At 42.3% G+C, this 13926-nt stretch overlaps 1 protein-coding gene across 1 annotated transcript; it reads left to right on the top strand.

The window, feature by feature from the left end:
• Window positions 1-209: 209 nt before the first annotated feature.
• LOC100689803 (probable 2-ketogluconate reductase) lies at window positions 210-3003 on the top strand. Its single transcript, XM_003457334.2, has 6 exons — window positions 210-319; window positions 595-975; window positions 1182-1353; window positions 1699-1877; window positions 1957-2053; window positions 2139-3003. The coding sequence occupies exons 2-6, from the start codon at window positions 597-599 to the stop codon at window positions 2293-2295; spliced, it is 984 nt and encodes a 327-aa protein (XP_003457382.1). The 5' UTR covers window positions 210-319; window positions 595-596; the 3' UTR covers window positions 2296-3003.
• Window positions 3004-13926: the final 10923 nt, after the last annotated feature.

Raw genomic sequence — 13926 nt, 5'->3', positions numbered from 1 at the left:
AATCATCTGTTACCGAAGTTCACAAAACTTTTACAGTTTGTGTTTTAGATAACTGGAGAGGTTGCAGAGCATAACTTTGAAGTGCTAATTCATGCTATACATATTATATTGGTGAATCGTAAACCCTATTTCAACTCAACGCTGCAGCCTCATTATGCTGCAGATTGAACACAGCCCACTCTGTGTTTTCATATTAACTTTACTTGATCTGTAACTTGTCCAAGGCAAAATGACTACAGTAGTGTAAGAAAGTCTGCAAAGGCTCAGCTGTCACTACAGCAGTCTAAGAAAGCACAAGGGTTGAAACGTAAATTCAAGGGTGAGTCTTTCTCATTTAAGTGATGACTTCTTTATGGAGTTTGTTCTTAATAACAGACTAAACTGCTTTTTAACAAATCTGTGAAAATAGTCATTTAACCCTGAAAATATAAATTCTTTGGAACTGGTCAGCTACTTCTTGACAATTTTTTGTTAGATTACTATGTTTAGCTGATTAGAGTAGATTGTGTCATACTAATTGTTAAGCTACCAAATTGCAGTCTTTACTCTTTGGTAGAAAAAATGATAGGGCATTTTTTTTATTTTCAAATAAAGTGATGGAAGAGGAAAAGCCATGGGCACTGATATCAGAGGTTGGGGGTCCACATGGTTACCTTGAAGAGCTCGCTGACATAGTGAAACAACACTTCCAGATCGTCTGCTACAAAGACTTTCTACAGAACCCTGTGCTCTACGGTTCCAAAATCCAGGCTCTGCTAAATTGGAAGTACTGCCCTGCAGCCAAGCCTTGGTTGCTCAAATTGCTTCCCTGCCTTAAAGTTGTAGCCAGTGGAGGAGTGGGAATCGATCATCTGGATGTGCCATTCATCAACAGTCTTGGTGCCAAAGTGGCCAACACACCTGGTGTGGTCAGTGACGCCACTGCAGATTTAGCCATGGGGCTACTTCTGGCTTCAGCTCGCAACATTCTTGAGGGTGAGATTAAAGGTTAACCAAAGTGGCCCAATGTTCAAGCAATTCTATAACCAAGACCTAATGCATATCACTCTTAACTCTTCAACAGATGAGCAGAATAATACTTCCTTCTTTTAGACGTAGGAGTAAATTGCATCATTTACCATGTTAACATGATCTAAAATGTATCATTTGTAAATCCAGCCAAAAGATGTTTTTCATCATAGGTCACCAGATAGCTACAGACCCAAAGACTGTCCATATACCTCAAAATCTGATAGGAGTTGAAGTCACTCGGGCGACCCTTGGAATCATTGGAATGGGAGAGATTGGTTACAAGATTGCTCAAAGGAGCAAAGGATTTGAAATGAAGGTTATGTATCACAAGAGGACCAGAAGGTAAATAAAAGAACACAAGTACATATGTATGTTTTTTTAGTGATGATTTCATTAGTGTGCTAAAAGCCCTCAAGGATGATTAGTCAGTACTACTATAGTGGTTGGGCTTTTCTACCCTTCCACATTTTGCTCTTGTTTCTGTATATATAGAACACCAGAGGCAGGTCAAAGCGGCATCAAGACTTCAGAACAAAATAGACACAATACCAATGATAATAAATATGATTAAGTCAGGCATTCTATGAAAGGAGTAGCTGGCATGGAGGTGGGCTTGCTTAAAGCAGCTTAAATTACTCACCCTTAGTTTCAATACTGTCTCCCTCAAATACTCTTCATGCCATTCAGGAGCACCAAAGACGAGCAAGCAGTTGGAGCAAGTTATTGTGAGAACTTGGATGACCTGCTCAGGTGCTCAGACTTTGTCATGATAGCTGTAAATCTGACCTCAGAGACATCAGGCCTCATTGGCCACAGGGAGTTGTCCCTCATGAAGCCTACAGCGACACTGATCAACATCAGCAGAGGTGGGAATAATGTGTTTCCTGTACTATAGTGTTTAGTGATCACTGGTTCAATGTAATAACAATTCTTTATAAATCTCAGGTCTGATTGTGAACCAGGATGCCTTACTTGAAGCTCTTCAATCAGGAACAATTCGTGCAGCAGCCTTAGATGTGACTCATCCTGAACCTTTACCAAGGTGCTATGTCTGTGCATACGTAACACAACAGAATTACATGTTCAAGCAGACTCGTGCAGTGCTACCTGTGATTTTTCTTGTGTAGGGATCATCCATTGCTTGAGCTTCCTAATGTACTCATCACTCCCCACATTGGCATCTCAACCATTACCACAGCACGTGGGATGGTGAAGAAGATGGTCGAAAATGCCCTGGCTGGTGTGAAAGGGTTACCTGTTCCAAATGAAGTTCATCCACACTGACCTATCAAACTGTTAAATCTGACTTTATCTTTAGAATTAAGATCCCTCAAAAAGTAAGATTTGAACACAGTAAGTTGCAGAATAGTTTAAATGTAGGTTCATATCACATGATAACTGATAGATACAAGTTGAAAAATGTCTTTGAAGCAAAGTTAATTATTTTATTAATTTTATATACAGTGAGGTCCCACCGGTGCTCCCAATGTTTTCATGCCTGTGGTGTAAAGGTCAGCCATTAATCAGTGCTTGAACAAAATGTACTATGTATTAATGAAAGTCTTTGAAGTAGAAAAGGAAATGCAACAGTTTTGGACCCACAAATGAAAACTTTAAGAGCTTTTTGGTTTGATAATTAATCTGCCAATTTAGAAGAACAAACAAGCAAAATGAGACTTTACTTCTAATAAGCTTCTTGTGAACATCTAAATAGAAACCCAAAGAAGATTCTCTCATATCTGAATTAAATCCTGCTGCATCCAGGTACCCCCGTCTTCAGTAAATGACATTTCTATCCTACTCAATATCTTTTTCAGTGAATGCACTGTTGCCTGGATTGTATTCTTCAACATGAGTCCCAAATTCCCAAATTAATTTGTCAACTGGAAAACAACTTGGTGTACTATATACTGTCATGCAAATACTGTTGTACTAATCAGTGCTAATATTAAACAGAGTTACTATTTCAAATAATGAGGCTTTCAGCCAAAATCCAAAGTTCTGTTTCTTTTTTTTTCTGCTTTTGGCTCTTCCCTAATATCATCTCTCAGGCACATAGTTCCTACCTTTGAGCACTGAGCAAAAAAACTCTGAGTTTAGTGATAACAACATTTCCAGGTTATTCTTCCTCAGGGGACGGAGAAATTTTAGCCGCTGCTGGGCCTTCCTTACCAGGGTGATGGTGTTGTGGGTCCAGGTAAGATCAGTGGAGATGTGGATGCTGGGTAGAGACAGATTCCACCCGTTCTCCATTTATAATCAGAGGGGAGTGAAACTGTCTGTGCCTCCTGAAGTCCATTACGAGTTCTTTAGTTTTAAGGACATTCAGCTTCAAGTTCTCTACCTCCACTGTGTGCGCTGTCTTATCTCCATTAGATGAGCCCAGCCACGGTGGTGTCATTGGCATACTTCAAGTCAAGTCAAGTGGCTTTATTGTCATTTTAGCCATGTGCAGTGGTACAGTACACAGGGAAACAAGACAATGTTCCTCCAAGACCATGGTGCTACATATAACATATAACAGACAATCAACACAATACTACATAAAGTGTAAGTATGCAAAAGTTGCAAAAAAACAAAACACAAGCAGTGCAAGACCAGCCAGAACAGAATGAAACAGACTGTGTCCAGGGTGAGAAGGGTCAGCTGTGATCCAAGCTGCACGCCCCAGTGTCCTGGAGGTGTACAGGTCCTGCAGAGATTGAAGTCTGCAGCCAATCACCTTCTTGGCAGAGCGCACAACACGCTGCAGTCTCTGTTTGTCCCTGATAGTGGCTCCAGCGTACCACACGGTGATGGAGGAGGTGAGGATGGACTCGATGATTGCAGTGTAGAATTGCATCATCGTCCGTGTTGGCAGGTTGAATTTCTTCAGCTGCCTCAGGAAGTACATCCTCTGCTGGGCTTTCTTAATGACGGAGGTGATGGTGGGCTCCCACTTCAGGTCCTGGGTGATGGTGGTACCCAGGAAGCGGAATGAGTCCACAGAGGTGATGAGGGTGTCAGTCAGGATGATGGGGGGGAGTGGGGCTGTGTGCTTCCTGAAGTCCACAATAATCTCCACTGTCTTCTGGGCGTTCAGCACCAGGTTGTTGTGGCTGCACCAGGACACCAGACGTTCAACCTCCCTCCTGTAGGCAGACTCATCCCCGTCCGAGATGAGTCCAATAACGGTGGTGTCATCTGCAAACTTGATTAGCTTGACAGACTGGTGGGTGGAGGTGCAGCAGTTGGTGTACAGGGAGAAGAGCAGAGGAGAAAGAATACAGCCCTGAGGGGAGCCAGTGCTGATGGTCCGGGAGTCCAAGACATTCTTTCCCAGCCTCACATGCTGCTTCCTGTCTGTCAGGAAGTCAGTGATCCACCGGCAGATGGGATCAGGCACATTCATCTGGGAAAGCTTGCCTTGGAGATGGTCTGGAAGGATGGTGTTGAAGGCAGAGCTGAAGTCCACAAACAGGATCCTGGCGTAGGTTCCTGGGGAGTCCAGATGCTGCAGGATGAAGTGTAGAGCCATGTTGGTGGGTTTGCTGTTGCAGTGGGTGCAATAGGTGTCCGTGATGGAGGGAAGAGAGGCTCCAGTGATCTTCTCAGCTGCTCTCACTATCCATTGTAGGGTATTGTGATCCAATATGGTGCAGTTACCATACCAGACAGAGATGCAGCTGCTCAGGACGCTCTCGATAGTCCCCCTGTAGAAGGTGGTGAGAATGAATGGTGGATAGATGGACTCTTCTCAGCTTCCACAGGAAGTATAAGCACTGTTGGGCTTTCTTAGTTATGGAGCTGGTGTTGAGGGACCAGGAGAGGTTCTCCACCAAGTGAAACTAAGGAATTTGGTAGGGGTCGAGAGAGGAGGAAAGACAGTCTTAAATGTGCTTAGACACAAGACACTGCTTGAAGCACTTCATGACTACAGATGTGAGGGCTATAGGTCTATAGTTATTGAGGCTGTCTATACCAGTCTCACTGGGGATAGGAATGATAGTGGAGGCCTTCGGACAGGTGGAAACCGCTGTGGGATGAATCAGAGAGAGGTTGAACAACCTGGTAGGGATTCCCTCCAGTTGGTCTGAGCTCTTCTGTGAGTTTGAGGCTGCTGTTGGGGGTTGGGGGGCTCTGTCCTTTGTAGTTAGTGAGAGTTTGGATACCACACCTGGTGTGGGTTGTTGTCAGTGAGGAGGCCCTCTATCCCCTTCTTGTAGGCCTCCTTGACTGAGTTACGAGTCCACATTTTCTACACAATACTTGTGTAGAAAAGGACAGACTTAGTGAAGGTCTCTAGGTCCTGCTGTTCAAACATGGACCAGTCTGTCAGATCAAAACAGTCCTGTACTTGGAGAACATCGATCTTACGTGCTGCACAATAATTTTGTTGGTTTTTGTTTTTTGCCCTTTATCCCCGTCCCTCTTCCCCGCTGTTTTTCTTTCCCTCTTTCTTTCTCCCCTTTCTTTCCTCCAGTCAAGTCTGTCCCGTATTTAGCAAGTGAAAATAAAATAAAATAAACAATAAAAGGTGAATCAAATAGACCATTACGGCAAGGCTGGGATGGTCCATTTGGTAAAGTAAATCCGTTGGGCATCTTTCTTCACCTTTAGACAATAATTCTGATGGCAAAAGAGCCAAACGGGACAGGCCAAAAAAAAAAGGAATTTGGGGAGTACAGATTTCAAACATGCCTTATTAGTCCCCACAAACGATATGAACACCCTTGAATGTCCTCTCTGCTGTTTGATGATGATAAGTTGGAGAGGATTGAGTGCTGAGCTAATGTTTGCATTGCGGGGATTAAACAGTGGTAATCATGGCTACCGTTAGCTCGTTAGAAGGGCCTGCGCTGAATAGATATGGCCTCTAAGTCTGCTGAGCAGTGACTGTCTATAATTCTGCTGTTATGGCACATAGTGTTGAAGCACATAAGCACAGATCCCACCACCCCTTCCCCCACCAGAGTCTTTGCTGTGGTCCTGGTGGTGTAATCTCCGGCCCGGTAACTCCACTAAGGCATTGGGGATGTTTGGATAGAGCTAAGATTGAGTTACAATCAGTAGACAACACTCACGGACAAAGCGGTATTAGTAAAATCACTGATTGTACCTCCTTCGTTTTGTTTGCGAGGGATCTGGCTTTGGCGAGTAAGATGGATGGAAACGGGAGTTTGTGTTGTTGTTTTGATAGCTGGATGTAATGGCCAACTCTGCATCCCCACTATGATTTCTCTCCCTGCGTCGCTTGCTGTTCCTGACAATAACCCATGGAGCTGCCGGTGGTTTTGCAATCTCAGTTGAGATCAGTGGGGAGTTCAATCCGAATTAAAGTCTGGGTTCCAGATAAGGCCAATATCTTTTAGTTCCTGATGACTGAAAGTGATCAGTGCATTGCAGGAAGACCCAACTAAAAGGCATAAAAAGCACAAAAACACAAAAAGGTGCACAGTAATTGGGAGTGATGTGCCACTGTATATGTCTGTACGTGCCGTCATATTGAGAACCATAGACTTCAGTCACTACAGAGAGACCTGCCATCTTCAGAAGTTTTCTGATGATTCTGTGGTGGATGGATGCATCAGTGGAGGTTCTTCTTGCAGTATCTGAGCATGCTGGGGGTCACTCACAGAGGTTAAGGTAGGGGTGGGCATGCACATCCTCCTCCTCTTCCCTGTCGGTTAGGGTTTAGGGTTTAGGGGCCCAACGTCTATGAAAGGCTTTGAGCTGAGGCCTGAGATCCCCAGGGCCCCACGCTGGGACCTCAGGTGCAGGTTGAGGCACCCCCTAGAACTCCTAGAGAGTCCTCCTTTGTAAAGCAATGACTGTCTCTAGCCTGCTGCAACAGTCAAGCTGCCTCATTAAGGAGTCCTGGTCATCCTGCCGGAGTTGGGATTGAGACAACTGTAGATGGTGCCACACTCCCCAGAAGTAAGCCAAGGCACTGCCAGTAGTGAAAGCCTGCTCCTGTATGAGAGAGGAAAGATGCGTGTAACAGACCAGAAGCTCGCCCACACAACTGGAGTCCCCAGATTTGACTGCACCTGGTGAGACAGGTGATGCAGATAGAGGGATATAATGGTTCCAATATTAGCAAGACAGACCTGGTTAGCCATTGCCCTGTGTAGCCTAGTTAGCAAGGCATCCATGACCCTACAGTTTCTGCTAGAGCATGTGGGCATACCGAAAGGGGAGCTAGAGGGTTAGACTAGCAGAGGAAGAGCCTGATCCACCGGGAGGAGAGGGGCACAGGCAATTTGTTCTCTGACATGAATATTAGAAAACCTCCTACAGGTAACGGACCACTCGTGCAACTCTGCACTGTCCTTAAAGATGGGCAGCAGCGGCAGCTGCATCTGGGAAGGTTGCAACTCCTCAAACCTAGACGTGGGCATCACAGAATCATCAAGGAAGGAAATATCCAGAGTGCTGGATGCCTAATTCCACCAGAGAAATGACTGTCCCAACTCTGTTCCTAGGAAACCAGCCGGTGGCTAACCGCAGGACAGGTTGTACTCCTCAGAGATGACAGTCTCTTCATCGACATCTTCTTCCTGATAGCTTTCCACAACTGGCTCCCAACCAGGAGCTGGGGCCAGAGAGGGGCCACTAAAAGACTGAGCTTCAGCAAGTCTTGCAGGAAGGGGAGGCAGAGATACCTGCCAAGGGCCTGAACACTCTCTCTTGGCCTGTGAGGAATCTACTTTCCCAACATTGGCATAACAGAATGTGGGGAGCCACATTCTGTGGAACATGGACTGTCTGCAGGTGCATATTAAATCATTACTTTAAATATATTTAGTTCAGTGCTAGAGTGTTTCAGTCACTTCAGTTTCATCTTCACTTAGATATTCACATCATCCACAAGATCCAACTGTGACACATTTTTCTGTCAGTGTGACTGTTTATAAAAAGACAAATGACTGAACAGTGTGCAACAGCTGCAATAGTAAATGTTTGCAGTGTAGGTAAACTGACAGTCTGATAACATCACTGTCCACAGAGTCACAGAGATCGAAAGATGGAGAATATAGACTTAATTCTGAGCTGATAATAAATCTGTGATGTAATTGTTATCTCTGTCTTTATATATTGACGACTGAATTACTGTTCACGTTAGGTAAAAATAAGGCAAAATACAATGAATCTGGGATTTCAGTGTTTGTGAAAATGGAAACCTTTGCAGATTAATTTGCTCCTCTATTCGCTTTGACAGTAACTTTATGAATCAGGAAATGAATTGGAGTGTCAGTCAAATGATTCAAGTGCAGCTGAAGGACGGCATCAGAGTGAAATTCACAGTTTGTTAAAGAAAATCTGTCAGAGAGCGGGTTAGGTTCATCGAGTCTGTTACCCCGGTAACTGACTTGGAGTTGAAGTCAACCCTGAAGGCTTCAGGGTTTCCAAATCTACACAGTTCCACAGAATCTTTCTCAAGAACACAAAACAATGCCCCCCCCCCCACACACAGACACAGGAGGAGGTGTGCCAACATAGAAAGGACAGGAGGACGATGACAGTATTAAAGTACTCTCCACTTCCTCAGACTATCTGATGTGACTCTATTATTACATTTATGTGCAGTGAAGCTGACCTGTTCTGTCCTTATTGTCTTTAATTTTTTTCAGCTCCCTTAAAACAAACAACAAAGCACCTTTATTTACAAATGGTACCTATAAGCACATTGAGCTCAAGTGCTTGCACTTAAACGTTATGGTGACTGTATTTTGATGATCCGTATGATACAGTGATATAGATATAGATCACCTGACGATAAAGAAGTATATGCATAGTTGAGAGGAGGTCTGATTGCAGCAGGGTGTTGAAGGTCATGTTTTGACCATGAGGCTATAGCTATAGCTACCCAAATGAGGCCCTTGAGGCAGTGTATGTGAATGAATTGGGATAGACAGCGGTAAGGCAGCCGTTCACTCTCTGTCTATGATTGTATTTTAAAAAGGGCACGCTGTCTAGAAATGAAGGGCACCCTTTCAGCAGGCAGCTTACACAGGGCTCCCAGAAGCCCATGGACTGGCTGACTCCGGCTGGCCTTTTCCCTGAAGGCTGCTCCTATAAACTGTGAAGGTGTCCCATATGGTGAGGGATACATTAGTCCATCACCGATGTGACCTCACTGAAAACTAGGAATGTCCTTGAGATCTTTTCAATGTCCTAGAGTTTTCTTTTACTCAGCAGTCTATTTCTTCACTAAAAACCTTTGTTTTTTTTAAACATAAAACATAACCCAGAAAGACTTTACAAAGCAGTAGGGTTTCTTCACATTTACCCTTTTGAATTTTCACCTGTTTTGCAAATGGAAATATTGTCATAAAGTGGAAACAGATGATTTAAACAGTAACATCTTCCACTTTTGAAATTATGGAAAACAAACAAAAATAATAATAAATGCAACCATAAATTTAACCCTAAGCAGTTCCTGAGTCATTGAGAGGGGCAGCTGTTCAGGTGGTACAGCAGGTCATTTACCATTTTGAAGGTTGATGGATTGTTCCCTTGCTTCTCCTGTCCATGCCTCAGTGTGTGTGTGTGTGTGTGTGTGTACAGAAAAGGTAAACACTGGTACAACACTGCATGAATGTATTGACGATTTTGCGAAGAGAAAGCACACTGACTGCTCAAAACAGAGTAAAAAAGGCATTTCTACAGTCTACTTACCATTTAATACTGTGATATATATAACAGTGTTCCTAATAGTGATACAGTGTTGCTGTTTCAGTTTCCTAATCCCTTATACTACAGTCAGCTCATTTCAGTTTGTATGCAGAGAGGAGGAAAAAGTAAAAGTTGTCCATGGCTTTTGAGAACTTGAGATATTGACATTTTATTGCGTTTTTACTGCACAAAAGGACATGACAGTGAGACCCAAAAAATGCAGATTGACTCTTTATTTATCATTATTTAAGTCTGGATGAAACATAGGGATTTCGGAATCCTAATTATTAAGAATTATTTTATTTATATGTGTGTGTAATAATTGATCTCAAAACACACACTGACATTACATCTACGTTACGTGTATGTTGTTGTAAGGCTAAGGCTTGGATGCAGCTGAAAATTTGGCAACTTCTGCGCTGTTGTTTGCACTTTGTTCTATTACCTTTAACAGCTGACTGTAGAGTATTTCATCCCTGATTTTTAATGATGTACCTGTAACTTTTATACAGGGGACACCCCAAGGTCCGAATGCTTCTTTGCTGTAAAATTTCAGACCTATTTCAAAGCTTCCCCACATCCTGTTTTAAACCACGTGCTCCCAATCGTGGGGTGAAAATTGAAACAGTTCTTAAAATGAACAAGCGAATAGCAGTGAGAAAAGGGAGCTTTCTAAATGCAAGCATTTTAACTCTTTTGGTGATTTAGTTTTAAATGCATTTGTGACAACTTGCCTTCATTATTGCAATATACTTTATGTTGGCGTTGATCAGGCCTCACAATCACATTTACAAATGGTTCAGAAAGCTGCTGCTGCTCATCTGCTAACAGAGACACCCACATGTGAGCACATTACCTCCTGTCTAAAATCTTTACACAGCTTGTTTTTTGCTTTTAAGTGGTCTGTCTCCAACTTAGACAGATCAGCTGACCAGCTGTTTGTTGCTCCCATGTCATGATGGAAACACCTGGGGGACTGAGCTTTTGTTCTTGTGGTCTCCAAATAATGGAATAAGCTGCTCCCCCATATTAGGGTGGATTTGATTTTAAACAAAATCACATTTAAAAACACACATTTTCTCAAAGGCATTTTAGCAGTATTAACAGAGCTAGCTTCTAGTCGTTTTAAGTTACTTTAAAAATTATATATAATCTGTTTAGTGTTGTTACATCCCCCAAAATAAGCGCTAGGGAATGACAGGAGTACAGATGGTATGACAGGGAAACGAAAAAGCCAAAGGTTTGTTTTTTTTTTAAAGAACTCAAAGAGGTGGGAGCACTGCTATTTAAACCAAACAAACAAACATAAGACTTTAGTCAAATTAAAGGTACACTTAGAAATCAGCAGTTACTCACAAGCAGCCCAAAGACAACACAAATCTCAGTTAATACACACAGAAAACACCACTGCTGCTCACCACCCAAGACTGACCTACTTACTGAGTGAGCAGCGCTTCAATAGCTAACATACTGCTGGGTGGCTGATCACTGAGTAACGTCAGCTGGGAGCTGGCACCTCAGGAGAAATGGGTGGCAGCTCAGCTTCTGGATGAGATAAGACACACCCACACATCACAGGGACCTACGAGAGCTGAAATTGTTTTATTTATAGTACACTTTATTGTCTATTTTATTTATATATACTTTTATTTATTTATTATTGTTATTTATTTTTCCCTTTTGTTTAATATGTGGTTTTGTGACTTTAAATGTGTTGCTTTGGGGTTTTTCGTGTGCTCTATAAATAAACATGGATCGGATACTGATTATTTTTGTCTTATACAATGAATACGTAGATAAATATACGTATTATTTTTTCATATGTTTGCTGTTCTTGCCATCTCACTATATACAGTGATATTAACATGATAAACTAACATACATGTCTCTGATTTCATACATGAGAGAAGCAAACAAGCGTGTCAAGCAGCCAGAACGTGACCTTTAGAACAGAAGCCATGGTGAGTAGTCTGGCTCGTTGCATTTTAGTCTTCTGTGATCTGTGAAGTGCACTCTGGATTTTAGATTTGTTAATCGGGTTTATGGCCCCACAGATGTTTACATCCATGTAGATGGGAACTGTAGGGATTTTCAGTCACCTCAGATGTGTTGTTGGAAGCGAATGATTTAACTGTTTTCCAGAAGTTCATTTCCAAAATTTGTCAAGAGTCAACCAGAACTCAGAAGTTTCACTTCAGCAATCTGTATAACTTCATTCTTACCACAGCTGGCTGATGGTCCACAGACTGCTTGAACCTCATATTCTGGAAACAGAGCTCTGTGGAGGCAGTTGGGCCAACACCCAACTGTGGCAGACAGTGAATGTGCTACCTCTGCTGGACCATAATAATATTAATAATGATAACTATTAACAATTAAAAGAAAGATTGTGTGTGTGTCCTTATTAGGAGTGAGCTGGAATGACTGCATAGCACGCATGTTTAATGACTTTAAAAGTGCCATGTTTTAATTTATTTTGAATTTCTCGAACCACACACACCCGTTTCATTCTAACGTGGAAAAAGAGGAGGTCAGAGAACTCATCAGCCAAAAATAACCATGTTATTGATACTAACAGTCGGCAAACGTAACATTTTATTTTTAAATTGTGCTTGAATTCAAAACACTTGAAAACAGCAAGCATCACTTAAAGTAAGTGAAAAAGTAAGAAAACCTGTCTGTCAAGGTTGCACAGCTTCATCTTAATTCAGGTGGCGGTGGCTCGAGAGTTAGAGCGGGTCATCTACTAATCAGAAGGTTGGTGGTTTGATCCCTGGCTGCTCCACTGTGCATGCCAAAGCATTCCTGGGCAAGATGCTGAACTCTTCCAACGCGTTTGCTAGAGTGATAGTGTGTGTGTGAACGTGGGATAGAAAGCACTTCACTGTAAGTAGAAATGTGCCACATGAGAACCAGTGTTAGATGATTATAATTTGAGCATTAAGATTTTCATGTCTTTCTGGTGGGATTGCCGTCACATTGGAAGGTGAGGAGAGGAATATTAACTATGCCCGTCTGTAATTTAACAAAGCATTCCAAGGAACATTTGAACATTACAGAACGTGAGCTGAAACAGACGTGCAGGTTCAGACCAGCTCAGAAGAGAATATGCACGTGAGCCTTTAAACATCCAGCAGGAGTTATTAAGAATGACTTTCAGCAGTTAATAAACAATGAGCCCTGCAACAGATTAACAGACAGTTTCCCATCCCTGCCCACAGTAACCATCCCTTTTTACATTAGAGTAATTTCAGTATCGGCTTGTATCCAAAATAATAAACGGAGCAGGTTATTTCTCCTCCTTTTTGTGTAAATTGGCTGAAAAATATTCGCTGGTATGTTCAGTGTGTGTCTGTGTATGAGTATTGGGTGGGTGGTTGGATAAGTGGGAGGAAAAGCCTAATGAACTGTGCTTCAAGAGTGATTTGAGAATGATTCGATGTGCAGTGACCTTCCCACATAAAATTACCATAATTTTTACTTTTATCCTTGGCAAAAAAGGGTAAAAATAAAAATACCCAACAGATCAGAAGTCTTGAAGTCTGGTGGGAGCTGCAGCGCTCTCAGTGATCCTGGTGAGTCACAGATAGGAAGTGCTCAAAACAGAAACAGACATCAATTCCTCCCTTTCGGTTTCCTCTCAGGCTCCACTGGATGCTTTTATTTGTTTGTGGCTTTGTCAGTGGCCCATCCTCATGTTCCATTTCTATTTTTGCATGTTCATCTACAGTAGATGAAAGCAGACTTTCCCCTCAAAGCCCAAGTTCTTCTAAAAGAGTAGTTTTTATGAGAACAGCCAGCGCCGCATTATTATCCAAATGAGGAGAAGAAATCCTCCGTTCTTAATTAAAGCACACACTACACTTAGAAGATGATAGACCTGCTTTTTATTTTTGCATTAAAAACAAAAGCAGATAAAAAAAAAAATCTGTCATATGTTGTCCTCATTTTTCCTAAGCTTACAGTGCATCTATATTATTATTATTATTATTGTTGTTGTTGTTGTTGTTGTTGTTGTTATTATTATCAAACAATACCACAGGTCACTTAATGTTTGCATCAGGTTATGGAGTAGGGTTTGCTGAAACCTTTGCTGGTGTCAGGTGGGCTAGTTTGAGTTTACAGGATATGCTGTTGTCTGGCATTATCACCACAACACTGAGAAGAGACCAGGGGCCCGTTCTTCGTACCTCGCTTACTACATCCAAGATCAAATGACACATCCAAGATCAAATCATCGCGCTAACTTTGAGCTCG

Source organism: Oreochromis niloticus, linkage group LG16 (assembly GCF_001858045.2).
Source record: "Oreochromis niloticus isolate F11D_XX linkage group LG16, O_niloticus_UMD_NMBU, whole genome shotgun sequence".
In the NCBI taxonomy this organism is placed as follows: domain Eukaryota; kingdom Metazoa; phylum Chordata; class Actinopteri; order Cichliformes; family Cichlidae; genus Oreochromis; species Oreochromis niloticus.
Note: the sequence above shows the minus strand (reverse complement) of the source record. Positions and strands in the feature narration are given on the sequence as shown.